Source organism: Magnolia sinica, chromosome 1 (genome assembly GCF_029962835.1).
Source record: "Magnolia sinica isolate HGM2019 chromosome 1, MsV1, whole genome shotgun sequence".
NCBI classification, from domain to species: Eukaryota; Viridiplantae; Streptophyta; class Magnoliopsida; order Magnoliales; family Magnoliaceae; genus Magnolia; species Magnolia sinica.
Window position 1 is genome coordinate 119,870,337 of NC_080573.1, and position 26,453 is coordinate 119,896,789.

Genomic DNA, 26,453 nt, shown 5'->3' on the forward strand with positions numbered 1-26,453 from the left:
GAGTTTGATCCCCATTGTTTCTTGTGGTATGGCCCACATGAGTTGTGGATCCTCCTGATTTTTATAATATTTAAATATTGTGGTCTTTCAAAACAAATGGACAGATCTATGTAGCCCACATAGCAGGCACATGAATATCTCTATGCTCAGTGTCACGGGTAGAGGTGGACACCAAACAACTTCATCCGGCTAACTCGACTCGTCCGACTCGACTCGAACCGAATGGGTGAGTCAGTCCAAACCGAGTAGGCTTTGCCCAATCCGAACTCAAACCGAGTCAAGTTCGAGTTACCCAGTAACTCGACCCGAAACTCAATCTGGTTATACTCGACTCGATCCGAAACTCAACTCGGCCTGACTCTCTAACCCTACCCGCAGCACCCTACCCCGACCCGATCCAAAACTCTCTCTCTCTCTCTCTCTCTCTCTCTCTCTCTCTCTCTCTCTCCCTCCCTCCTCCTCCTCTTCCAAGCTCGACAACCCACCACCATCACCCTCCTCCTCCTCCTCCTCCTCCTCTCTCCTCTCCACTCCCTCCCTCCCTCATCCTCCTCTTCCAAGCTCAGCAACCACCCACCACCATTACCCTCCTCCTCCTCCTCTCCACTCCCTCCCTCCCTCATCTCTCAATCGACTCGGTGCCAACTCAACCCGAATCGGTTCTTCTGACAGGATCGAACTCGGTCTGGATCAATCCAGGCCAGACCGAACTCGGATCGAGTCAGGTATGTTGGACTTGGTATCGAGTTAGATCGAGTTCGGGTCAAACCTATTTGAAAACCGGATCGAGTCGAGTCAACCCTAACTCGGTCCGACTCGACTCGGTGCTCAGCTCTAGTTACGAGCAATCCGCGTCTTCCATGTACAAGTAGGGGTGTCAATAGGCCGGGTTCGGGCCTGAAAAATCAAAAATTTGAATGAAGTGAAGCAGTTCAAAATCCGGGCCGAGATCTATTCGTGCTCGGCTGATTGACAGCCCTATGTAGAAGTGCATATGCATTTTGGGAGAAGATTAGGAGTGGTCGGGCCTCACCCAAGACTGTGCAGCCCTTACTGTGGGCCTAGCTACCTTGATGTATGTATTCTATATCCACATTGCCCATCCATTTTGTCGGATCATTTTAGGGCATGGTCCCAAAAATGAATAAGATCCAAATCTCAAGTAGACTACACTACATGAAACAATGGTGATTGAATGCCCTACCATGAAAATATTCCTACACTGTAATGTTCCCATAATGTTCATTTAACATCTAACCCATTGATATGGTAACATAAACTTAGATGAAGGGAAATAAAAATATCAGCTTGATCCAAAATTTATGTGGCCCATTACCAGTCAATCACCATTGTTTCCTATGGTATGGTCCATCTAAGATTTGGATCTGCTTCATTTTTGGGCTCATGCCCTAAAATAATCCCAAAAAATGGATGGACAACCTGGATATAGAATAGATACATCAAGACGAGGCTTCATGGTAACGGCGGCACCATCTTGGGTGAGGTCATGCTGCGCTTAAACTACTCATTTTATGGTGGAACATAAAAGGACAAAATATTGTTTGGCTGAATGAATTATTTCATTACTCTTTGTGATATATATATACATACACACATGTTTACAGATTTTCCAGAATCAATCAAATATTATCCTAACTAAATATAGTTACAGATAAGCATGGAAGAGATTTTACAGAATCAATCAAATATTATCCTAACTAAATATAGTTACAGATAAGCATAGAAGAGATTTGTTGCTAGTTGGACTGATTTGCTGTGGTGGACGGAATCTTGGATGGTGTATTCTCTACATACCCCCGTAAGATGTTGCTCCCATTGGAGACGCCAATCTTGGACCGAAGAAGAGATAACCGTTGGCGAGACAGTGGTTTGGTGAGAGCATCGGCAAGCTGATCAGCGGTGGCAACATGAGCAACATGAAGGAGGCCTTGAGATACTTTGTCACGAACAAAGTGAAAGTCGATAGTAATATGTTTCATGTGAGAGTGAAAGACTGGGTTTGCGCACACATAATTTGCCCCCACATTATCACAATAGATGACTGGTGGTTGAGAGACTGGAACTTTGAGTTTATGTAGTAGCGATTGAATCTAAGTGAGTTCAGCAGCAGTGGAGGCTATGGCACGATACTCGGCTTCGGTGGAGGAGCGAGCAACTAAATGTTGTTTGCAGGAACTCCAAGAGATGGCATTTCCACCAAGATAAAAAATATATGCAGTGGTGGATGTGCGATCATCAATATTGCCAGCCCAGTCAGCATTCGAGTAGGCATAGAGAGAGTTGGGCATGTTCCGCCGAAGGAATAAACCATGAAAAATAGTACCTTTGTGATAGCGCAGTAAGTGCTTGGTTGCTGTCCAATGTACATTCGTGGGATTATGCATAAATTGAGAGAGTTTGTTGACGACAAAGCATATGTCCGGACGAGTGAGAGTGAGATATTATAATGCCCCTATGACACTGCGATATTGGGTAGCATCGGCCGGAGGAGAGCCATCACGAAGTGTAAGTGAACCAGTGGTCGGAAGAGGTGTTCTAACGGCCTTGGCTCCATCCATATGAGTCCGAACAAGAAGATCACGGATGTATTTGTGTTGACTAAGGAAAAGACCGTCGGTAGTGTGAGTAACCTCAATCCTGAGAAAGTAGTGAAGTGACCCCAAATCTTTGATAGAGAACCGCTGGGAGAGAGCATCAATGAAGCTAGAGACAAAGCTTGCATTACTACCTGTAACTAGTAGATCATCAACGTATACAAGAAAATTTATGATAGCACCGTTGCAGGTATAAATGAAGAGTGAGGTGTTTGATTTGACATTGGTAAATCTAAAGGAGAACAAAAAGGAACTAAGCTCTTGGTACCAAGCACGTGGGGCTTGCTTGAGGCCATAGATTGCGCGCCGAAGCTTACAAACATGGGAGGGAAGTGTCGGATCAGTGAACCCCGGTGGTAGAGACATATAAACCTCCTCGGAGAGGGAGCCATGAAGGAATGCATTATTCACATCAAGTTGATGTATTTTTTAACTATGGTGAAGGGCAAGGCTAAGTACAATCCGAATAGTAGTGGGTTTTACAACTGGAATGAAAGTCTCAGTGTAGTCAATGCCCGGATGTTAGTGGAAGCCTTTGGCGACGAGGCGAGCTTTGTAGCGATCAATGGAACCATCTAGGAGGTGTTTGATACGAAACACCCATTTGCAGCCAATAAGATTTTTAGAGAAGTGAGAGGGAACAAGATACCACATGCCATTGCGGAGCAGGGCATTAAATTCATCGGACATGACATGTCGCCAGTGGGGTGCACGAAGAGCCTGTGTGATACAAGTGTGTTCAAGCGATTTTGGCATGCTATGCTTGGTGGTGATATCAAGGAACTTGGGATTGGGTTTGAAAATATTGTATTGGGCACTAGTGGTCATGAAATGAGTGTGAGGTGGGGAGAGATAGGGCTCAACCATGGGTTGAGATATGGGTTGAAATAGGGGAGGCTTAGATTCAGGGTGGTTGTATAACGCCCTGAAAATCGGGAGTCGAGTAGAAGTCCGACTCCCGAGTTCTAGCGCATCACTTATGCAAAATATTTAATGATGATTAAATGTTGTGTGTATTGGTGCATAAAACATGAATAAGATTAAGCCAAATCAGCAAAACATAATCCAGGGACAGTTGTAATACGCAAGCGGAAGACTAACTCAAATATGTATAGTGTTATAAATCAGTATAGGTCCCCAAAGTGTGTATGCATTTCCAGGTCAATAATTACATGTATTGTTTCAAATACAAAATGTCAAAAATGTAATAGTCCACTACAAGTATAACCCTAAAGCCCTGCTGATCAGAACGGTCTATATGAACCCGCTAAATACTGCATATATGAGAAAGCATTCTCATTGTCTGCGAAGTCCACCTCTGCCTCATCGGTTGGGTCTCCATTTGCAACTAAGACAAAGTCTGGTTGGTGTTTAAAACACCGTCCCATAACGTGGGAGTGAGTGATCAACTCAGTGGAACAATAAAGCAAAGGTAAACATGTTCTAAATTTAGTCAAGCAGTAATAATAAAACAATACAATCAAATATCCCTAAGTACTCTAATTAATGGAAGAATGGTATGTATAAATGATGCATGCCCTCGCCTGCACTCCCTCTGTGATCTTCATCTAACGGTCGCGCATGTCAGTCACTTCCTTAGTACTCTGCCCAACGCCAAACGACAATGCAGTGCGGTGCATGAACGTGATTATCAAGTTCTTATTAGTCCGTTTCATACAGCAGGATTGGGAAGCTAAGGTACCTCCCTTATAACAATTCTCAAACAATGATCCATTCTAGGGTTGTCAATCCTAGTAAATTTCATACGATGTTACGGTTCTAGGTCGCTACAAAGGGCTCGTCGCGTTATCAGTGTAGGCCTAGTTTGTACTCTTATTGCTACGTAAGGGCTCGTCGCCTCTACGCAGTCTTAGCGTACGCTCGAGGTCACTATAAAGGGCTCGTCACCTTATCAGTGTAGGCCGACAGCTCGAATACAGTGTCCCATACCACCGTATTTGGCTCACGAGGCTGTGTTGCTCACTGGACACTACGGGGAGGCTTGTCACCCCAGCGTAGGCCGACAACTCGATCACGGTGTCCCATACCACCATGCCCGGCTCATGAGTCTTAGCAGATCGTGGTGCCAAGGTTAAAAGGGTTTTCACTGGTGAGTTTGGTACCTTAGATTCAAGCAGTAGCGTCATACATGGTGAACATACATCGGGTCAATCGGGTTACTTGACGAGCTCAACTAGTACGAGCGTACATTGAGTTGATCAACATGAAGTGCGTAAGCACTCTGTGTGGCCTAACCACTGCCAACATCCCAAGTACGGCTCGGATTCATCGATCACGTCCTATGTGGCGAAACAACCTCAGCCACCTATTCAGTGCCTGTTACCGATTGCCTGGACTATACCGTAGTCCCAAACACATTCAATTATAACAGATGATCATATAAGATAATCAAAGCAGTAATGGATCAACAATTCCAATCATACAAGCATGTGAGCATTTGATGGATTTCAACTTAAACATAAATTCACACATATGCAGTCCCTAAGTAAAACAGACAAAGAATATAAGTTACATGGAGGAAATCATACACATCGTTAAGGTAGTTGAGAATCTCATCTCAACGCCCATATAAAGTACAATTTACTACACACTTGTTCATTCAGACATTTCTACAAACACTTAGACTACATATTCCAACATACATGACGTATGTTGGTGATAGCACATATTAGGGCAAATCCTTTCATTAAGAAATTGTCAAGTATACCTCAACCATATGTCTACAACAGTTAATCATGGTAACCCCAACTCTAGATTCCATACTCATACAAACATTTTAACAAACACATGAATGACACTACTTCGATATATTTCATATGTACATGTAAGGCGAAACAGACAACGCATTAGGCATGTGAAATGACACCCATGTCAATAATAAATCATTAGCCGACATTGAAAGCCTTGAAAACCATAACCTATATGTTTATAGTCTGCACCTTTCGCCGGTAGACTCGCAGCGAACTCAATTTTAAAGTTAAGTCTTTGTCTACGGCACCACAATAACCTATAACAGGGAATAGGTTAGCTACTTCATCTATCACGCTAGTCAGAAACCCTAAGACAAGTTAAGGTTAGGTTTTCTTACCCAAGTACGGAGTCGGAATCGCCGGAATAGCGATGTAGAAATGGTAGTTAAACCCGAGGAGCAATGAGATTGAATCTTAGGAGGAATCTCCAATTCACTCTCTCACTTTCTCTCTCTTTCCTTTCCTTTTCCTCTACTCTCTTTCTTAGGGCTTTAGAATTTGTATGAAATATGAGAGAGAGAGTTTAAGGCCCTTATATAGGCCCAGGTCTGATGGAAATGGCCCCAGGGCCAAGGTATACTTAGGTTATATCCAAAGGGCATCTGTTTCAGCCCATCGGAGCACTTCTGGTGGCCCCTTTTCCACGTGCAGTTAGACTTAACATTGGATCTAGGTCAGGCTGAGTTTTCGTTCGATCGGGTTTACAGATTAACCGTGGTGGACCAGTTTCAGTTCAACGGTCATGGTCACTCGATCAGGGCTACAAGTACATGGCCATGTATGAGACATTTTTCCTGATCCGAGGGTGTATTTGGGTCAGATTCTGACGGTCTGAATCCTTCATTTTTAGCCTGTAAGCGACACGACTCAGATTACTTAAATTCGGATTTCATTTCTAAAGATATTCACGTTTCTTACGCACTTTGCTCCGGGCTCAAGTTGTGCGTTTTTAGACACTATTAAGAATTAATTTCCGAGGAGATTGTTAAGTCCAGTAATGTGGTCATAACTGTATAGTTTTGCGGTCATCAGACTTTCGACGTGCGGTCCATGTCCGATACGGAGTTTCGGTGTGCTCCCGAGAGCAACCAGGTTTAGGGATGGATTCTAGATTTCAGGGTAATGTAGCATCAATGATACTGCACGGTTTGGGTCTTGCAGATCATATTTAAAGTGATTAGTGCTAATTTCATAAGTACTCTAGTTTAGCACTTACTAATATTAACCTAATTTCTAAAGGTTTTGGTCCTGGGCGATTTCTGCCTGAGGTGATAATTGGGTCCTTGTACGGATTTTTCCGAGACGTTACAGGTTGAGAGGAGCTGGGTTAGGTGAATCAAGAGGCATTGAGGGTGATGTAGGAGCAACACATGGAGGAGATAAGTCCGCAACACTAATAAGTGGATGTGTGGGGTATGAAGGCATAGAGGTATTAGGGATAGGCAGCCCATAAGTTGAGGAACCATGCAAGACTGGTACACGAATAATAGGTGCTGATGTCATATCATGATGAGGAAGCCAAGCAGTGGATGGAGTTGATGAAGATGAATCCGAGGAAGAAAATGAAGGATATGGAAATACATATTCATCAAAGATGACATGACATGAGATAAATAGGCGGTTGGTGGAAGGATCAAAACATTTATATGCACTTTGAGTGAGAGAATACCCAAGGAACACACATGGGCGAGAACGAGGGTCAAGTTTATGGCGAGAGTAGGGGCGGAGCCATGGATAACATACACAAGTACCAAACACATGCAACTTGCAATAATTGGGAGTGTCACCAAAGAGAGTAGTGAAGGGGGAGTTATTATCAAGAATAGGTGTGGGAAGGTGATTTATTAGGTAGGCTGCAGCTTGAAAAGACCAAAATGAAAGTGGTAGGGAGGAATGATGAAGTAGGGAGAGTTCGGTTTCAACAAGGTGGCAGTGGCGATACTCAGCAGGGCCATTGTGTTGAGGCATGTGGGGTGGAGTAGTTAAGTGCGTGATGCCATAACTAGAGAGAAGAGAGACGAGTTTTTTATACTCACCCCTGCCATCGGAGTAAATGGAGACAATTTTAGTTTTAAAATTATTTTCAACTGTAACTTTAAATGTTGGAAAAAGAGAATAAAGATCCGATTTATTTTTGAGAGAATACAATCACACATATTTGGTAAAATGATCAGCAAAAATAATATAATATTTAAAATTATCCATTGATTCAATCGAAGTTAGTCCCTATACATCAGTGTAAATGAGATCAAGCGGACCACGACTTTTAAGAGAAGATGCATGAAACGAAAGTTTATGGCTCTTAGAACATTGACAGGAGGAACACAAGGTAGAGATAGTAGACGAAGATGCAAGGGTAAAGAAAATTGCTTGACAAGATATTGAAGGGTGCGAGACGACGGATGACCAAGTCGTTTGTGCCAGTCTTGCATGGGAGCCTTGACACCAATCATGGTAAAGGACTGAGCAGTAGAAATGTGCACACTCGTAGGCCATTCATACACATTGTTTTTATTCGGGCCGTAGATGAGAATCTCCTCCGTGCGCAGGTCCTTGACAAAAAAATGAGAGGGAAAAAATTCAATAGATGTAAGATTAGTTTTACAAAATTGAGAGACAAAGATAAGATTATTTTGCATGGAAGGAACACACAATGTATTGGATAAAGTAAAGGATTTGGAAGGACTAGAGAGAGATGTAGATCCAGAGTGAGTAATACGTAAACCTAAGCCATCACCAATAACAATATTGTCGGGTCCATCATAGTGGGAGTGAAGGGATAAATTTTGCAAGTTAGAGGTGACATGGTTTGTTGCAGCAGAGTCGACAAGCCAAGGTTGAGAAGCAGAAAATTCTGTGGCTGTGTAGTTGGCTGTTGGTTCCGGATGGGAGAAATGACGAGCCTGAGGGCATCGTTTGGCAGTGTGGCCCTATTGATCACATAGTTGACAGAACCCTTTGTAGCCACGACCTTGAGAGAGGTTGGTCCGCTGATTTGGATTGTATGAGTTCCCTTGATTGGTATGATGCAAGAAGTGATTGGAACGATTGGAGTTGTATGGAGAGCCTTGATTAGTAGGGAATTGAAATTGTTGGGATCGATCGCGAGTACCACCACGATTGGTGGAAAAATGGCGAGGAGAATTGTTGCTTTTACGGTGAGTTGCATTGGCGGAAAGCATTGGGGATTCATTGTGGGCTTCTTATCATTTGAGATAGGCTTCATAATCAATAAGTTTATCATGTAGATCTTCAAAGGAGATGAGATTTTCCCGAGCATGAATGCCGACAATGATTTCTTTGAATTCATCACCAACTCCATTGAGGATGTGAATAACAAGATCATAATCAAGTACAGGAATATCAATGAGAGTTAACTCATCAGAGATGACCTTGAGGGTTTGCAGGTATTCAGTAATAGACTTACCATCACGGGGTCGAGTGAGTCATTCCTTGAGACTCATAACACGTGAGCGAGAGCGATTCGCATAGAGGCCTTTGAGTTTATCCCACGCTTCTTTGGAGGATTTGCTAGATGCAATTAGGGTCACAATCGAGTCAGAGACTGAGATACGGATAGCATGTAACAGAAGTTGATCTTGGCGCTTCCAAATAATTGATGTGATTGAGTTGGCAGAAGGACATGGTTTTGAGCCATCTATGTAGCCCTATTAGGTCATAACCAATCAAGAGAGAATCAAATTGGGCATGCCATGTTGGATAATTTAAGGGCGTGAGTTTGAGAGGGAGTTGTGCATTAGCAATGGCGATCAACGACGCGTTTGAATCAAAGGAAGCTATAGTGGATGTAACCATGGGAGTTGTGGTGATTGATTCTTGTGCAGCCATTGATGAATGATCAAGGTTTCTCGTTGGAGATGAAGGCTCTGATACCATAAAAGGATTAAATATTGTTTGGCTGAATGAATTATTTCATTACTCTTTGTGATATATATATATATATATATATATATATATATATATATACACACACAAATGTTTACAGATTTTTCAGAATCAATAAAATATTATCCTAACTAAATATAGTTACAGATAAGTATGAAAGAGATTTTATAGAATCAATCAAATATTATCCTAACTAAATATATTTACAGATAAGCATGAAAGAGATTTGTTGCTAGCTGGACTGATTTGTTCTGTAGGACGGAATCTTGGATGGTGTATTCTCTGCAGAACACATATCACTCCAGATTGATAAAATATCATTTTGATGATCTAGTGGACTGCCTGAGAAAAAAATAAATTCATGCCAACAGGATACAATGTGAGATTGGTGACCCATCTCATGTGTAGGCTTCCTACATGAGTAGAATTTTTACATGAGTGAAATATCTCTAGTGTTTTTCTTCTAAATTTTGTAGTAACATATGTTCATCTACCGGTTGCTTCATGCATGCAATGCTTTTCTGAGCTTGCCACTCTCTCTTTTCTGTGTGGGATCTTTAGGTGGCTTTGTGCTCGATTCGCATATATCACACCTTCCACAACTCCTACCTATGCGTATGAAATCCCATGGACAACTTAATAGTTACTAGTTGGAATCTTCAAGTCTCTTCGCCCATTATCTTTACTGCTCAAATATTCCCTAATCACTGAGCCTTCAACGATTTCACATTTTAGCTAATCTTGAAATTCTAAAGCTCATGCACAAGTCTCTATATGATTTCTCTCATAAAATTGTGTTGTTCCGATATCAATTGGTGAGCATCTAAGCTTGTACTTACACTGGAATGTCAGAACTCATTGTGATAATACAATCTCACTGTACACTCTTCCTGCCACAGTAGTTGTAATAAAAGCATAGTTCAACAACAACAACAAAAAATCGTAAAATTGTTGGATATGAGACCATGGTGTTCACTCATGGGTAACCACTTGTGGGTGGATTTCACATGTTCTTACCTCCGTTATATTTTAAAATTCAAAAAATTAAATTTCAAGTTCAATACAAGTAGGCTTATATGAGAGATATATCAGATAAGTTGAGGATAACTTCTCTTTGTGCAATTCAATCAAACACAAGGCCACATGTGTGATCGAGAACCTATATTTAGATTTCATGTACGATTATGATGTACGGGCATGTACGGGTGTGCTAAAGTCGTACTTAACTCAATGTTTAATTGAATGTTGGTACCCCTGCACATAAATGGATGTAGAGGACAAGATTTGGAAATTAAGTTATTGAATCAGTCATCAGTTATGATTAACGATCAGGCGATTTACAAAATGGTAGTGGTTAGTACTTCCTAATGGGTTTTTTTTGCCTTACGACTTCATGATGACTTGTCTTTCAGTAGTAATTGTTTTCAATATTTCTCAAAGCAATGGGGATGAACAAAAAAAACTAAACAATACTGATTTTATTAATATTTGAATATGTGGCTCATTACAATTGATATTGTCAAAATAAATAATGTAGAGAAATAAATGATGGATAAATTCTTGATTCATCTGTAAGAACAGAAGATCGAGGTTGATGGTTAGTAGGATGTGACAAGAAAAATGGTCGCCTAAGTAAGAACTCAGTTGATTAAGATCCGACAACTTATGGTTGGGGACATTTAATCCTATGATATTGTAGTGGTAAAGCTGGACAATAGCGATCTATACTAGAACTAGGTTAGGCTATGCAATGATAGTATAAAAGTAAATATAGATGTAAAAGATAGATAAATTGAGTTTGACGTGGGCATCAAGCTCTTCATCCCTGCTTCTTTTATAGGTTGTCAGGTGGCTAAACCCTTGCTAGGTTTCCTTGCTAATTTTAGATCTTTTGTATTTTTAAGAACATGCTTCCAAATAGGAAGATTATTGTATATCCGGGTTCGTGGCTCTTAGATCTTCACATATATGGTCTTCTGGACAATGCTGCATTTAAAAACAAATCAATTAGGGGAACCTATACCGCTGATCCTGGACCTCAAATTGATTATGTTCATGCATCTTAATGACCCAATCAAACTACCCCTTGCATGATCTTGAACTCTCTCTCCCTTTTGATCGTGGTCTTGGAGGAGTTGGACCGAGCATTGAGCTCTCCCGTTCTTTTAATTTCAATTGATGTACGGACAAGGGTTTGTTTCGCTTGGTGTTCATCCTCTCTTGATTTGGGTTCGATTCACATCCAAATTTTCTTGGACATCGGCCCGATCTTCAAATCTTAGGAATCTTCGTTATCACCATAAATTCTTCAAACGTGTCTGGTCATGTTAAAATTATTATGAGAGATGGCCTCACTAAGTATATCATAACTAGATCCATTATAGGATTCTCTCCCTTAGTGGGTCTTTATAAACATGCTAAGCATGTTGCCTCATTAATTGACTTATTAATTGTGGCCATGTGGCACGTGACATTTTACTCTTCAAAAGGTATGTGTAAGGGCCTGTGCCTTACATTAATATTGGAATGCATATCGCCGAAGATAAGATCAAAAGCGCGAAAGATATCCTCATATGCGATTATGATTTTCATGAGTATCAAATCCATATTGTCAACACAGGGCAACTTGTTGTTAGATCATATTAGAGTGCCAAAAATATGTGTCAACAAATTCTACCTCATCTAAGCTCCTCCCATATCTCTTAAACCCACCTTTCATTAAAAAGGTATTCCCTTGTTCATGATGTCTAAAAATGAGAGAGTATAAGAATAATGATCTTTGTCCATTGAGCCCACCTCTAGATGATATAAGCCATTAATTATAATTGAGAACTATTTAACCGTAGAATCATAAAGGTAATAATACCATTTCTACTCCTATAATAATTAGATAGGCTGCTGGACATATATATATATATACCATCCATCTTCAGCTTTGTATAAAGTCCCAAGATCGAGTTGATACGGTTAAATCTTGCCAGCTCATCCATTTGAACGTTAACAAAAATTATATAAGAAGAAGACTTGGAAAAAAAGCTGCTAAGAAATGAGTTTATTTTAAAAAAAAATTAATTATTATTATTATTTGGAAGAAAAGGCAAACGTATCCCATAGGTACTTTAGTATTTTAGATATGAAATGTATGGTATCATATTCCAACTGCGTCTGCAATGCTTTCCTAAGCTTGGTATTTTCTCTCTTTCGGTGCAACATCTTTACGTGGATTTGTGCTCAATCTACACATCGCCTCTCACAACTCATGTTAAAGTCAATACGACTCCATACACGACTTTTATTTCTTGCATCCTACAACTTGTAGTTGTTGGGCTTCTTTAAGAATGTGAAACGTGATATTCTATCATCTTCACCACTCGAAGATTCTCTTCATATCACCTACGAAATCTTGTGGATGAGGACATCCTAGCCATCCAATAACTTGCCTTTCCACCCGAACTCTCTCTCTCTCTCTCTCTCTCTCTCTCTCTCTCTCTCTCTCTCTCTCTCTCTCTCTCTCTCTCTTATTTTCTATTTGTAGACCACTCGCCCAATGGGGACCCATCAAATGATATGGATCACCAAACCATGGGTGCATCTGGTCACGGATATGTACCTTCCATCTCTCCAAAATTTCAAACATGTAAAATAAACGGTGTGGATTCGATGATCGATTTGATCCGATCCAAAATTTGCTTCAAGTTGGTAATACTAACCGTTGATTCGTGGAACTTAATCCAATTGAATGTGGATATATATGCTGATGATTGTTCAGCTATTAGTTAAAAAGGAATCAGGTGTAGGGTATCTATCATAACTGCCACGTGTCATGATAAGGTAGCCTCTCACTTGGCTTCTACGGCTCTCCATGTATGTTTCCTAACCAAGTTTGTTATCATCGATGGTTAGCAAAACGCCTTTCACACCACTTCTTACGTGGACGCGGCTTGTGTACTTACGAGCTCGCCACGTTATAGCGTGGAGGGGATTCTCTGTGGACCCACCCTGATATATGTTTTTATATCCACTCCGTCCATCAGTTTTTTGAGATCATTATAAGTTATGAGCCCAAAATTGAAGGATATCCAAATCCCAAGTGGACCATACCACAGAAAACAGTGAGATAATGATCTTCACCGTTGAAACCTTTCTAGGGCCCACGGTGATGTTTATTTGTCATCCAACCTGTTCATAAGGTCACACTGACCTGGATGAAGGGAAAACAAGAGTATCAGCTGGGTCCAAAACTTCCGTGGCCACTGTTAAGTTTTCAATGATAGGCGTACAATTACTGCCGTTTCGTGTGGTGCTGTCCACTTGAGCTTTGGATATGCTTCAATTTTAGAATCATGCCCGAAAATGAACTGGAAAAAAGAATGGAGGGCCTAAATAAGATACATACATCACGGTGGGCCCGAACCACGCTATAGCGTGGTGAGGTCCTCACTGCGCAATCCGAGTCCTTTTTACGCACGCTACCGATCCAGCATTACAAATTCTACGTGGCAGCACGAGAGGAATGTCTCATGCAAAAGGAAGATGCGGATTGGCTGGTGTAACACGTCACCAAGTTCTATGGTCCCATCATAACGTATGTGTTATATCCAAAAAGTCCGTACATTTGGCGAGCTTGTCGTCACTCATCAGGGTTAAGCTGAGAAACAACATTGCAAAAAAGTAGAGGGGAATTGAATGTCTACCGTTGAAACCATTAATTTGGGGTCACAGAAGTCGTGAACTTATTAACAAGATTGGATGGAAAATAAACGTTACGATGGCACTACAAATGTTTTAGTGGTGAGAATCATTTTTCCGCTGTTATTTGTGGTATGGCCCATTTCATAGCCAAATGGATGAACGGTATTGATATAATAAATACATCATTGTGGGGCCATGTAACTTTGATTTACTTTTAACCGCTTGTACAACTCTAAATCTTTGGTGGACCACACCACAGGAAACAGTCTTGATTGAATCCTTACCATTAAAAGCTTCATGCATTCCACCGGAATGTTGATTTTCCATCCAACCTGTTGATAAGATCAAAAACACCTAGATGAAGAGACCACATAAATATCATCTTGATCCAAAGCTTTTTTGGCCCACGAGATGTTTTTAATGGTCAATCACCACTATTTCCTGTACTATGGTCCATTTAGGATTTGGAACTGCTTCATTTTTTGAACCATGCTCTAAAATAATCTTTCAATACAGAGGGACGGCGTGGATGTAATGACATTCATCACAACGGTCCCCACAGTCAAGGGTCCCACACCTTGGTGGACCCGGGGTCTCACCTAATCCTCTCCCCATGAGAAAACCATGGGTACTCCGGCACTAGACTGGCCACCCATATGCGCACTAACAGCATGTGGAATGAGGAGTGTACATCAATCCAAACCGTCGGACGACGGGTCCATGTGGATGCCATGTAGGCCCAAAATCAGATTGATTGTGCGAGCATACTGGTCCGTTGAATTTGAAGACTTGACATTTTTTCCCCATTTTAACCATCCAAACAATGAGGCAATTATCATCATCGCATGTATTATATGTTCAATCCACACGTTAGACCCCATGTTTAGTAGGGCTGTCAACGGGCCGGGCCTGGGGTAGGTATTGGCCCGGATTTTGAACTGTTTCCTTCTGCGCCATCGGGCCAGCCCCATTCAAAATTCTGATTTTAAGGCCCGAGACCGGCCCATTGACACCCTAATGTTTAGACGGTTTGGATTTAGGTACACGTATGACAGGTGGGGAATGGCTGCGAGAATGCCCATTGATTGTTCTACTCTGTCAACTTACCAAAATAACTTCCCGTGTCCTCTCGCAGCAAACTGCACACGGCTCTTTTCTTCCCAAGCGAATTTCCTATAGCAGCCGTGGCAGGAAGTCCGTGCAACAAAAGGTTATGTTGGACCACCCTGATGCGTGCGAGACATCAACCCCGTCCATCGTTTGCGCTAGCTCACGCTAACACATGGAAACGTGGCAATAGAACCCCTACCGTTGGAACTTTTTTGGACCCCACCAAAGTTTTGAATCCGGCGGATATTTGATTTTTCCGTTCATTCTCGTGGGACCCACCTTAGATTTTGGATCAGGCTTATAATTGGTTTTCCCTTCATCTTGGTGGGTAGACCACCCAGGTGGACCATGCACAAAAATCTTCAGATTGATATTGGAAACCACCTAGAGAAAGATTATGATTTCCCCACGTCCAGCCACTCTGGGGCCCGTCAGATCCAACGAACTAGATGTCCTCAAAAAACTATCAACAAGCCATTCAAATTCGGCCGAAACCACCATCCATTTTGAAATTCCCATAGACGACGTGTTCAAGCCATACAGGTACCCATTTTGACATTTTCTTATGAGCGGTTGGATTACCAAATACTGTCAATAAGCACGTGACTTTTTTTTTTAATGCTTGATGCTTATATTATATACTTAACAAAGGTGGCACGTGCGATACACATGCAAAGATGACTTGCAAATCGGGTTGGACCGGACCCCACAGGAAACAAAGCGCGTACCCAGTCCGGGTTGTAAAACATTGACCAAAACGAAATGCATGGTATTAGCTCAGTCTTCTGACCAATGGATGATGTTAATGGGCACCACCTGATTCATTGTATTCATGCATGTTCAAAGAAAATAAAATATCCAAGATCACCATACACCAATTGGGAGCCCGTGCAATAATAAATTCGTGAGGTCCACCATGTCTGTGTGACATCCACTCGGTTCATCAGAAGCACCGGCTCACATTAGGACGTGAGCCCAACAATCTGACAGATCCAAGACCCAAGTGGGCCACACCACAGGAAACAGAGGGGATGGGGCATCACACACCACTAAAGCTTTCCCAAGGCCCACCCTGATGTTTATATACCATCCAATGTGTTCACGTGGTGAGTCTCACCAGGATGAAGGGAAATTACAAATATCATTCTGATTCAAAACTTCGGTGGCCGCAAGAAGATTTCAATGGTGGGCCTTCCCATACATCCTAACATGAGATGGTGCAACTGATGAACTGATGAACGAAGTGGATGGCACACAGACATCACAAATGATCCCAGTTTTTTTTTTTTTTTGCAGGACCTCTATGCAAGCAATAAACAAAAAACATCTAATCAATGGTGGTAATGGGCTGATTGATGGGTAATGTGTGACTAAGATGAAATATAGTCAATTATCCAAAAAGAAAAGAATAGAAAAAGTCCATCAAGCAAGAGTTTGGTACAGCCGCCTAATCAATCTGATGTTGGGATGAACTATGTACAGTTGACCACACAATCAGAGCAGTTCAATCCAAGTTATATGCATGTGATTCATACAGCTGCTGGGTGAATGTTAGTAAGTAATTTAGACCAATCAAGGTTATTTTAGTTCACAAACCTCAATTATTTATACCATTTTACAGACAATCACCATCAGAACTACACTCGATCCTCTAATATATGAAACATCCATTTACCTAAATCACAAGAGATTGCCGTGTGGTCAATTGCATTTTGTCAGTTTAGATGGCAGCAGTTTCAAGCTTGATTGATTACCTTTTGTTTCTGGTTTCTAAACTGGGAAGCGTGGCTCTCGTCTTCCTCCAGTTTTCTCCTTAAGCCATTCAAGTCGTTCTCACTCACCAAACCATCCGTCGTGCGGTTCAATGCATATGCAGCCCCCATTTTCCTCCTGCATTCCTTGCTTGCTTTATCATGGTCCACCACTGAAACAATACAAAAAGAAGCTTTTACATTGAAACAGAAATGCAGACTCCATGGATCTTCCCAATGGTTAAAATTATATCAGTGTGAATTGAGCTCAAATTCAAGTCACACGTACAGTTTCTAGTTCTTGATTGAAATGGATGGAATACGTCAGTTAACTTGGAAATGTTTCCCATTCTGATATTTTTGACCGCAATGGTTGTAAACTTGATGAATTTCATGCACTCTGTTCAATAAAATAGTTTCTATGGCTTCTGCCCCATTTGAACTGGTTCGCCTAAGTGTCAACTAAAGGTGGCCTAGTGTGAAATCTATTTCTTTTGTTTATACCACTGTGAAGTTCGAGTCATGAGTCAATCACTATCATTATGGGAACATGTTGATCATGTTGGTCAAAACCATGTGACAAGACTCGTGCCTATCATACAATTTCTTTTGTTAGAAAACTTGTAATATAAAAGATCATTTCAATTGGTTCGTGTGCAATACCTGAAACTTATAAGAAAGGTTCAGATGGGGAAAAAATCATAATACAGAAGAATCAAATTGAATAATTGAATTGGCTCTGTTACTGTGTGCTGTCTGGGATTTCTTAAACGATGGTAATTCATATACATGCATGTGGCTTACAGGTGCCTCAATCCAGCCTATCCAAACTATGGGCCCACTGTGGTTGGAGCAAATGCAAAAAAATTACAGCGATCCACATCTATGAAAAGGGCAGCTAAAAGAATTGACCTGTAGTCTACATTTGATATTTATACGTGTGACCCACCTGATGACAAAACGGGCCTGATTTTCGGCTCAAGGGACATGAACAGTGGGCCCAACTGATTAATGACTCATATTCCATCACCAATGATGTTAGGATAGGATAGATAGACATGAGCAGCTGTACATATGGCTAGGGGTGAAACTTGGGCAGGTTGGGTCAGGTGGAGGATCAACTCAAGCCCAACCAGATCTCAGACTAGTTCAACCCGTGGCCCCACCCAACCCATCTGATACCTAACTCGAGCTTCCCAAACTAAGCCCAACCGTATGTACCATACCCTCAACTGTAGGCCATCTCGGGTTGGTTGGGTTGATTGGGTTAGGCCAGGTCCAAAATATTCAGATAGTACACTCTAATAATAGTAGTAATTTAGTATCATATACTATACGTACACTAAATATAATAATTTATACTATGCAATATAGGGTCAGGTTTAGGTTGGGCTTGATTGTTAGGGTTGGCTCGGGTTGCCCGAGGCCTCAACCAAAGCCCAAACCCCGCACAACCAAAATTTCAAGTTGGCCAGTCAGGTTCAGGTTGAGCCCAACCCAAGCTGCAACCCCACATACAGTTGTACCACATGTCCCAAAACATGCCACATTGACATGATCGAGAAAGAAGGATTCAAGATCCTACTCCCTGAGTAGCCACAACCATAGTTCTTAAACTCACTGAGTAGACCTGAAATTTGGTCCAATCAACTTGGAGAGATTTCGATCTGAGTCACTAGGAAACTTGCTTGTGTAATGACTCAGTTCAGAACCAACAAGACCCATCGAGTTTATTTAAACCAGTGCACTATGAGTTCTAGTGATGTTCATTGCAGCTATTTTTATATATTCAAGAATTAAGAGAACTATTTTAAATATCTGTTACCATAAATATTCTTTACTTCTCTAATTAAATGAGGAATCAAGTCAGGTATAGATTTCGTCGAGTCTTCGAGTTGACCTGACTTGGCTGGAGCTGAATAAAATTTCAGGTTTTTGAACTATGGCCACAATAGGGCCCTGGTTCCCTTACACTGCTACTGAAAGAAGAAGATAAAACTGCTCACTTTTCAAAAATGACTAACCTGGTTTTGGATAATCTTTCCCAATTATGCAATTTGCTTTGGTTTGGATGCTTAATGGAGCAGTCCAGGGCTCATATATATACTCCTTTGGCATATCTGATAATGCCAATAGGCTTCAGCTTGAAACGAGTTCATAAAAACTCAATGCTAGCTGCAATTTCATGAGAGATGAGTGAAAAAACGATACATACCTTTCAGGACAGGGAGAAAGTGCCGGATATAATTGCCATTAGGATCATACTTCTTCCCAAAAGAGGTTGGGGAGTAGATACGGTTATACTGATCAGAAAAGGAAAGAATAAGATGGGAAGATGTCAGCATTCATGTTGCATGGGAACAGTAGAAAAACAGCCAACATTCATCAGTTAAGTGAAAGGAACAGAATGCTCCAAACCTGGTAGAAAAATGATGAACAAGATAGCCACAGCCAATTACCGTTGTTTATGGCCCAATCAGAATCTATCAGCAGTCTCTCAAAAACATCACGCCCCCTTTCCCAGTGAATAAACTATTATTGAAATACACAGAGTTTAGTTAATATCATCACTGATTAAAGAAAGTTCTATCAGTATCATTCGTCAAACAACAAGAAGATGAATATGTATGCAATTTACGAGTATTAGGCTAGAAAGATGCATGTACGTGATAGTTGATACTGTATACAATATCACCGCTCTGGCTGATGTGGAGGAAGTTAAGAGTTTGCCATGCCAAATAGGTTGAAACAAGAGGCAAATAAAATCCCACCAAGATGCAGTCTAGACAACTAGCACTACTGGGGGCTCATTTGCATGCACCTGCCCAAAGGGCGTTGACATTTATGGCTTAAACATCATTTTGATCCAAATGTGCGTTTGGATGCACTTTGCAAACCCCCATCTCATCTCCCGCTCAATAAAATAGGCACTAAAACACCAACTCAGCAAAACCAACCGAAAAGGCAGGCTTAAAATCCCCTTTTGAGGAAGTGTGTCCAAATAGACACAAATGGTTTTAAGCTTCAGATTTATACATTGTTTTGAAAACCAGAACCTCGGACTCTTCTCGGTAAACCACTGAGTCAAGATCCAGATGAGTTAACCTAGTCACCTGATCTAGTCCCATAAATATTGATCAGGTTTATAAAATTATTGAGAAATAAAAAATAGGAAAATATGAAGCATTTTATATTGAAAAAGGAGGAAATCCTTGTTATATTATTTTAAGATTAAAATCTCAAAATTTTAAAATAAATAATATACCTTGAACGATGGGCTAAAGAAGGTGAAGCGAGTCATAATTACTGGAGAAATTATAGGCTCCTGAATCCCGATCCGTCCAGACATAAATAGTGCCCTGAGGTGCTCATTCTGTATAAATGTGGCCATGGACAGAGATATGGACTGTCAACCTTATGCACCCTGCCATGGGTGGTTTTTGCCCCAAAGATGCTCCTACTCTATGAACATAACCATCCGATATTTGGCCTTTTTCCTAGACAATTTTTGTATTTCCTAAATCTCCATAAGCATTTTTAGCTCTCTCATTGAAAAGTACTTAAGAGGCACCCACTATCCTCAATGGGGCTCATTAGATCAAACGATTCTGATCACCAAACATGGCCTCGCTTGAATGTATTAGGCCCTATAATCAGTCAATATTTCTGATTTAGGTTTTTTGTTTGCTTTTTCAATTAGAGATGGGACCTCACCAACCTAGCTATGGATGGGTGGCATATCTATATTACAGATGGCAGACGATAGGGTTTCAAGGACCATCAGTTTGGTAGATCATATGTGAACATGAAACAATTGAATGAGATTGCAGAACAATCTTAGCCCAATGATTGTTACGAATTTTATGAATTAAATGCCCATCATTGCTCAAATCTTTAACCGCTCACATCATGCTATTCATCCGATGGCTATGATTGTCAGTGATTTCTAGATTCAAACCCAACCATAAAGTGGCCCACTAGATCAATCATCCTACATGTTATCCACACATATAGCGGAGATGGTATGGATGGGAGGCTGACTCTGAGCTAATTCATTTTTAGAATTTTGAATCTTGTTTAATTGTACAAGTAAATCAAATTTTATGCATAGCTGTATATTATTTTAGCGGGCAGCAGACCTTCAGTTGTACAACATAGGTGGTGGGTTCCAATCCTCACTTTGTAATATGTCCAATTTTATCTCTATGCAAAACCATCCCAACTTATATATACCTCAGCAGATCAACAGAGTTCGTTCATAACCTGGCCAAGGCTGGGGGAATTGACCAGTTTCTACAATCTGCTCATTTTGATGCTGATCCAAGTCAACTTGGCTGATTCCCAACATGACTCGCCAAGATATTTGAAAGAGATAAATTAGTACAGCAAGCAATTACACCAACAGAAAATGATCTTCCACCATCACATTACAATTCCCTCCCTAGCAAGGGGATCTGCATCAAAACTGGCCTCCCTAAAGTATGAGTTAAAGAAATCAGGGGATTTCTGCAAATGCCCCTTATTTCCTCTATACACCTTTTCAATCTCTGCATATAAATCTAAAAGCTGCTCACCATGATAATATTATTGGAGGAATCACCTCAACCAAAATGGTCTGGAGAACCAAGACAAAAGCTCTTTCACATATTGTAAAAGAACCCTAGTCTCCACAATGCTTAAGAGTGATTTAATTCCATTTAGACCTAAAGAATACTTCACCTATCCCATGTGATTCCTTATGATTCCTCCCACTCCGACCAATCCAATTTCCAAATGAGCAAGCATGAAAGTTGTTCACTACAAATGCATAATGATCAATAGGAGTTGATATTAGTTTGATTATTAACTCCATTGTAAGGATATGCACCTGAATATGCCCTGTTGAGAGGCTTTTATTGATCTGGGAAACAAAATATATTCCAAGTAGTGGTCTGGCACAAGCCATTAATTATATTTCCTAGGGAGAAACCCTTGATTACAAGGTAAAATAGAGAGAACTAGCTTCTTATAGAGGATAGAGTAGCTAATACAAATGATGCATAACGTCCTAATCTATGCTTCTTCTCTTCAGTGTTGGATTTGTGCCTTGGAAAATCAATGTGAGCCTTAATCCACTGGCCATATGGACGTAATAGGTTTGATATCAACCATTGATCTTGATGACCATAGGTCCTTCTGGACATATGCAATATGCCTTTGAATATATTTGATGCTGCCTTAAACTGACTATTGAATGGGTTATGTGAGGATTAAATCCTTTGGTCCCTAGGAACTTGAGATTGGACATAGCACAGTAACTGACCAAGGAGAGTTGTGTTCCATGGATTTCAATACCTTGATGTTCTATGACAAATAAAGATGCTTAGGATACATTTGTGGACATTGATCTTTGAGATGTACGGTCATCTTGTATGTGGGGACTGACTTGGGTTAGGATGGAAGGTCTCCACCATCAGAAGCCAGCTTGGTGTCAGTTATGCCTTTATCATTGCCCTACATGAAAGTGTGAGTGTGCCATGAATACAGGATCTTGGTGTGGACCTTTTGATAGTATTTTAAATAGTGGTAGTGTGTTGCGTAGCGTAAGTTACACGATACATCTATTTTTTAATTTAAAAAATATGATTGGTAAGAAAAAACAAAAAATATAAAAATGCCTAAAAGATGATTCATTTTTTCAAGAATAAGCATGTTCAAGCAAGTTATTAATTATCCTTTATCAAAAGGCAATCCACATATATAAAGTCACAAACCAAAACAAATAATTATCACATCAACAACTTTTTAAGTAAACCGCTTTAATTAATAATGTCTAATTGAAAACCACAAGTCACAACTCACAAGTATGAAAAGAAATAAAAATCCCACAAGTTAAAGAGCATGAAGTACAATATAGATGTCATCTATACAAAGAGGGGTTTTCGAAAACTCATTTTCTTTTATGTTTAGTTTTAAAGGTTTTTTAGCTTGTGAGTTTCACACCAACTTTAACAAAGGATCACCACCATTTTAAGGAAAGCAAACAAATAAATGTTTGGTTTCAACTTTACATTTTAAGTTTTTTATAATGTGAGTTTTACACAATTTTTGACAAACAAAACTTTAAAAAAAAAAAAAAAAAAAAAAAACATTGTAGCGTACGCTACAAATGCTACGTAGCTGTAACGTATTGTACAGGGGATTTACATTATTTAGCTATGCTATGAGCACTATTTGAAACACTGCCTTTTGATACTTATATTGGAAGGATCAAAGTTCAAATCAATAGTCTAGGAGCCCATTTAATTGGGCCATGATTATTTCATCATGGACTTGACAATGCATGAAAGGTGATTAGATACTTAAAACTGAAGGCATGTAAGGATGATAATCTTGACTGAGTGGGTTTGGCTCACTTTACAAGGTCATTGTACTATCACTTAAAGTGAGTGATGCTGGGTACGCCCATCAAGGTACGTCTATCAAAGTTCATTAAATCTTGCACGGGCAAACATGGGATCCACTAAGTTTACCATTGGACTTATGGCTAGATGTATTAGATCTACTATAGGGCCTTGCACTCAAAAGGTTTTAATTGACTTTATTAAAGTTTCCAACCTTTAAAGTTTTGTTTTAACTATTAAAAATGGTTTTATCAAACTTCATGATAACTTGATGGCCCAGATATGATGCTCCACTTGATCAGCATGGGATATGGATCAAATGACAGTGGAGGGATTGGATCACAAGTGCATACATGAATGAAGAATTTTAAGGGGCTTCCCTCACAATAAGGTACAAATAAGTTCATAGGGTAGTGGAGTACCATATCAATGTACAACTTGAACCCCTAAACTCCTTATATAAGATCACATTGTAGAGAGCAGGAATTGCAAGAAAGAAGCACTTGACATCCCTTTTCCTTGGGCGTCACCAATAGAGAGAGAGAGAGAGAGAGAGAGAGAGAGTTGAATGCAAATTCTTCCATTATTTTTCTATTTCCTCTCATCACATGTGAACATGTGGGTCCACTCTTGTGGACGGTGTGAGTTGATCTTGGCCCCTATTGGAGATACAACGTTGGGTTTTTTCATCTCCTCCAACTACAATAGATCGAGGAGACTCCTTCGATTAGGAGAGTGACATCGACAAGATCTTCATCAAGGATCGTTTATGCAATCATTCACGTTTATGTATGATCTAAACCATTCATATGGTTAATCATGTTTAAAATTTTGATGTTATTGCATTCTAGTTGTTCCTGGGGTTCGCTTCATTAAAAACATGAAAACTATGCATATTCGCTATGTTTACACCCAATGGACCCAACATTCAGAGTGACCATATCATAGATTGGGCTAAGGAAAACAATAATAACCTTCGGCATCTAGCGATCTTGTATAAGCTAGCTATGTGTCGGGATATTAAAAAATGATGCGTATCATATATCCTAAGGGGCATCAGCTTCAAATAGTCATCTAGCCTTGCAGGATATACAAGGGCAATCAATCCAGCATTGCTAGGGATCTCATATGCTAGAGATGATAAAGAATGCATCAAACTACATGTTAGCACCTATCATCTAGTGACAGGGTCCCTAGTGCCTAGCACTTAGGGGATTGTGCCTAGCACAGGGAATCAAGCCAAGAAGACTGGTCTTAGAGCATAGCATCTCTCGTCCTTGAACAATGGCTAAAGGAGTGGTATTCTATGTCTGACACAAATGCTATAATAAGTCTGCGCTTAGGAAGAAAGCCCTATCTTTTAGGAGCCTAATGAATGACAAATAAGGCTTCTCCTGGGAGGTCTAGTGCCTGGTGTAAAGCCTTCCCGGTGGGAGTGGGAGTTTTTAGACTAGTGAGGCTCACCAAAATGAGCGTCATGTCTAAAGTCCCGAAGTCAAAGAGTCGTATCGTAAAAGTCTCGTAAATAATGCATTAGGAGGTATTATAGTCCTAGGGAGCTTGATTTCCCACCAAGAATTTGTTACACAGTTATGGACATATGTCAGCATCTCATTGGATGAGCGAAATTGCATTCCATGGAATCTTGAGAACCAAGCAGATCGGTGCCTATCGTAAATAGTGCTAAGCATTTGGTGCTTAAGCATTAGTGCCAGTGCCTTGGCAGATTGGTACTAGGTGCTATGCGCCTGGCACAGTGTTTTTTGAAGGGTCCCTTTGCAGGATGGGCACAAAGGGGAATTTTTAGGCGCTAAGCATCTGTAGTCAACCTAGACAAGCATTAAGGCTCCATTCGATGCGTTTGGGCCTGCTTTAGGGAGTGATGATCTCCATGTCAACAAAAGCTTAAGGAAGCCCATTGGAGGAAGCATCAATCTTGCCACCTACATCTCCCCGTGTACCTCCTTCCACTACTTTGATCCAACCGCTTATGGATCCTCCCTCTTAATAAAAGAAAACACCCTATAAAATGCTACAAAAGCAATAAACCTTCATCTAATTATTTCTTTAAACCTACATGTACTCTCCTTTATCTTGAAAGATTCTATTATTGCATTCTTTGCATATTGAAAAAGTAAACACAAACAGACATGGATTCCGAAGAATTGGTTGTAGTAGTAGAAAGATTCCAAAGAACTGGCCTTTATATAGTTGCACAAAGCATGAAGTGAAGCGATAAAAAATTAGGGTGCGGGTCCTTGCACTTGCTCTGGTGGTAGACTCTTAGGAGTTTCAACACCTGGTCAAGGGTTCGAGTACCCATAGGTGGTGAAATCCCACTACGGCGTAAGTGCGTGGCGGTTTGTGTGCCTGTGTTAAAATAAAATAAAATAAAATAAAAAATAAAAACAAGTTGTAAAGAATGCACCAACAACCGCTGCTTAGTTGCACATAACACACCAATTAGGATTCACATTTTCCCGTTTTGGAGATGATGCATTGTAAGAGCTTTGTTTAAACCTGCAACCTAAAAGAGGGAAATGACTTTGGAAGGACCCAAAATACCCACAACACCCCGATCGAGGCCAAACCCCATACAAAAAATGTATAGCCATACCCAAACACTCCCATTCCCATATTTTCTTATCCCCATCCGTCAAACAGCTGAAGACCCACTAAATGTCCCTAACAACTGGACCAAACTAGCTATCTCCTTGTCCTGAAAATTAGTGCTAAACCTGGGACTCCAAACAACCTGACCACATGCCCTATAAGCACAATCGCTACTATCACCCCCTTTGATTAGGACCAATATTAACCAACTCTCAAAGGAAAGAAAAAAGACTTCCACTACACTAGCCCTCCAAAATCTTACTCCAATACTGGGAGCTACTCTAAGGTCCAGTTTGGATTCTGTGTAAAGCATAAAGCCAAAAAAAAAATCTTCTGACGGCTCATCTGTTTCTGACAAGATTTTTGTCATCCGCCCGGTCCCCCATGATATGCCGAGGAGTAAAGTATTCAGGTTAAAGTTGAATGGAAGATTGTCAACACCCCACTTCATACAGATCCAGATTCCAGACCATTTGCATCAATTGATTCATGAAAGAGGGTCATGTTTTTGTCCTTTGTTCTTGCAGGAATTCAGTTAAGTACCCCAAACCAATCCAATATATTCATTGGATCAGCTGAACTAAGGGTCATGAATAAATATATTTCCAGTCC

General features: G+C 40.5%; 1 protein-coding gene across 5 annotated transcripts in view; it reads right to left on the reverse strand.

The window, feature by feature from the left end:
* Positions 1-16,597: 16,597 nt before the first annotated feature.
* LOC131255803 ((6-4)DNA photolyase) overlaps positions 16,598-26,453 on the reverse strand; it is a 30,723-nt gene continuing 20,867 nt past the window's right edge. For all 5 annotated transcript variants that reach the window (XM_058256671.1, XM_058256659.1, XM_058256649.1 and 2 more), the window contains 4 exons: positions 19,264-19,377; positions 19,061-19,148; positions 18,870-18,965; positions 16,598-17,018 (listed from right to left, as the gene is read on the reverse strand). In XM_058256671.1, the coding sequence (XP_058112654.1) occupies positions 16,831-17,018; positions 18,870-18,965; positions 19,061-19,148; positions 19,264-19,377 (486 nt within the window). In that variant the 3' untranslated portion in view covers positions 16,598-16,830. The remainder of the gene's footprint in view (positions 17,019-18,869; positions 18,966-19,060; positions 19,149-19,263; positions 19,378-26,453) is intronic.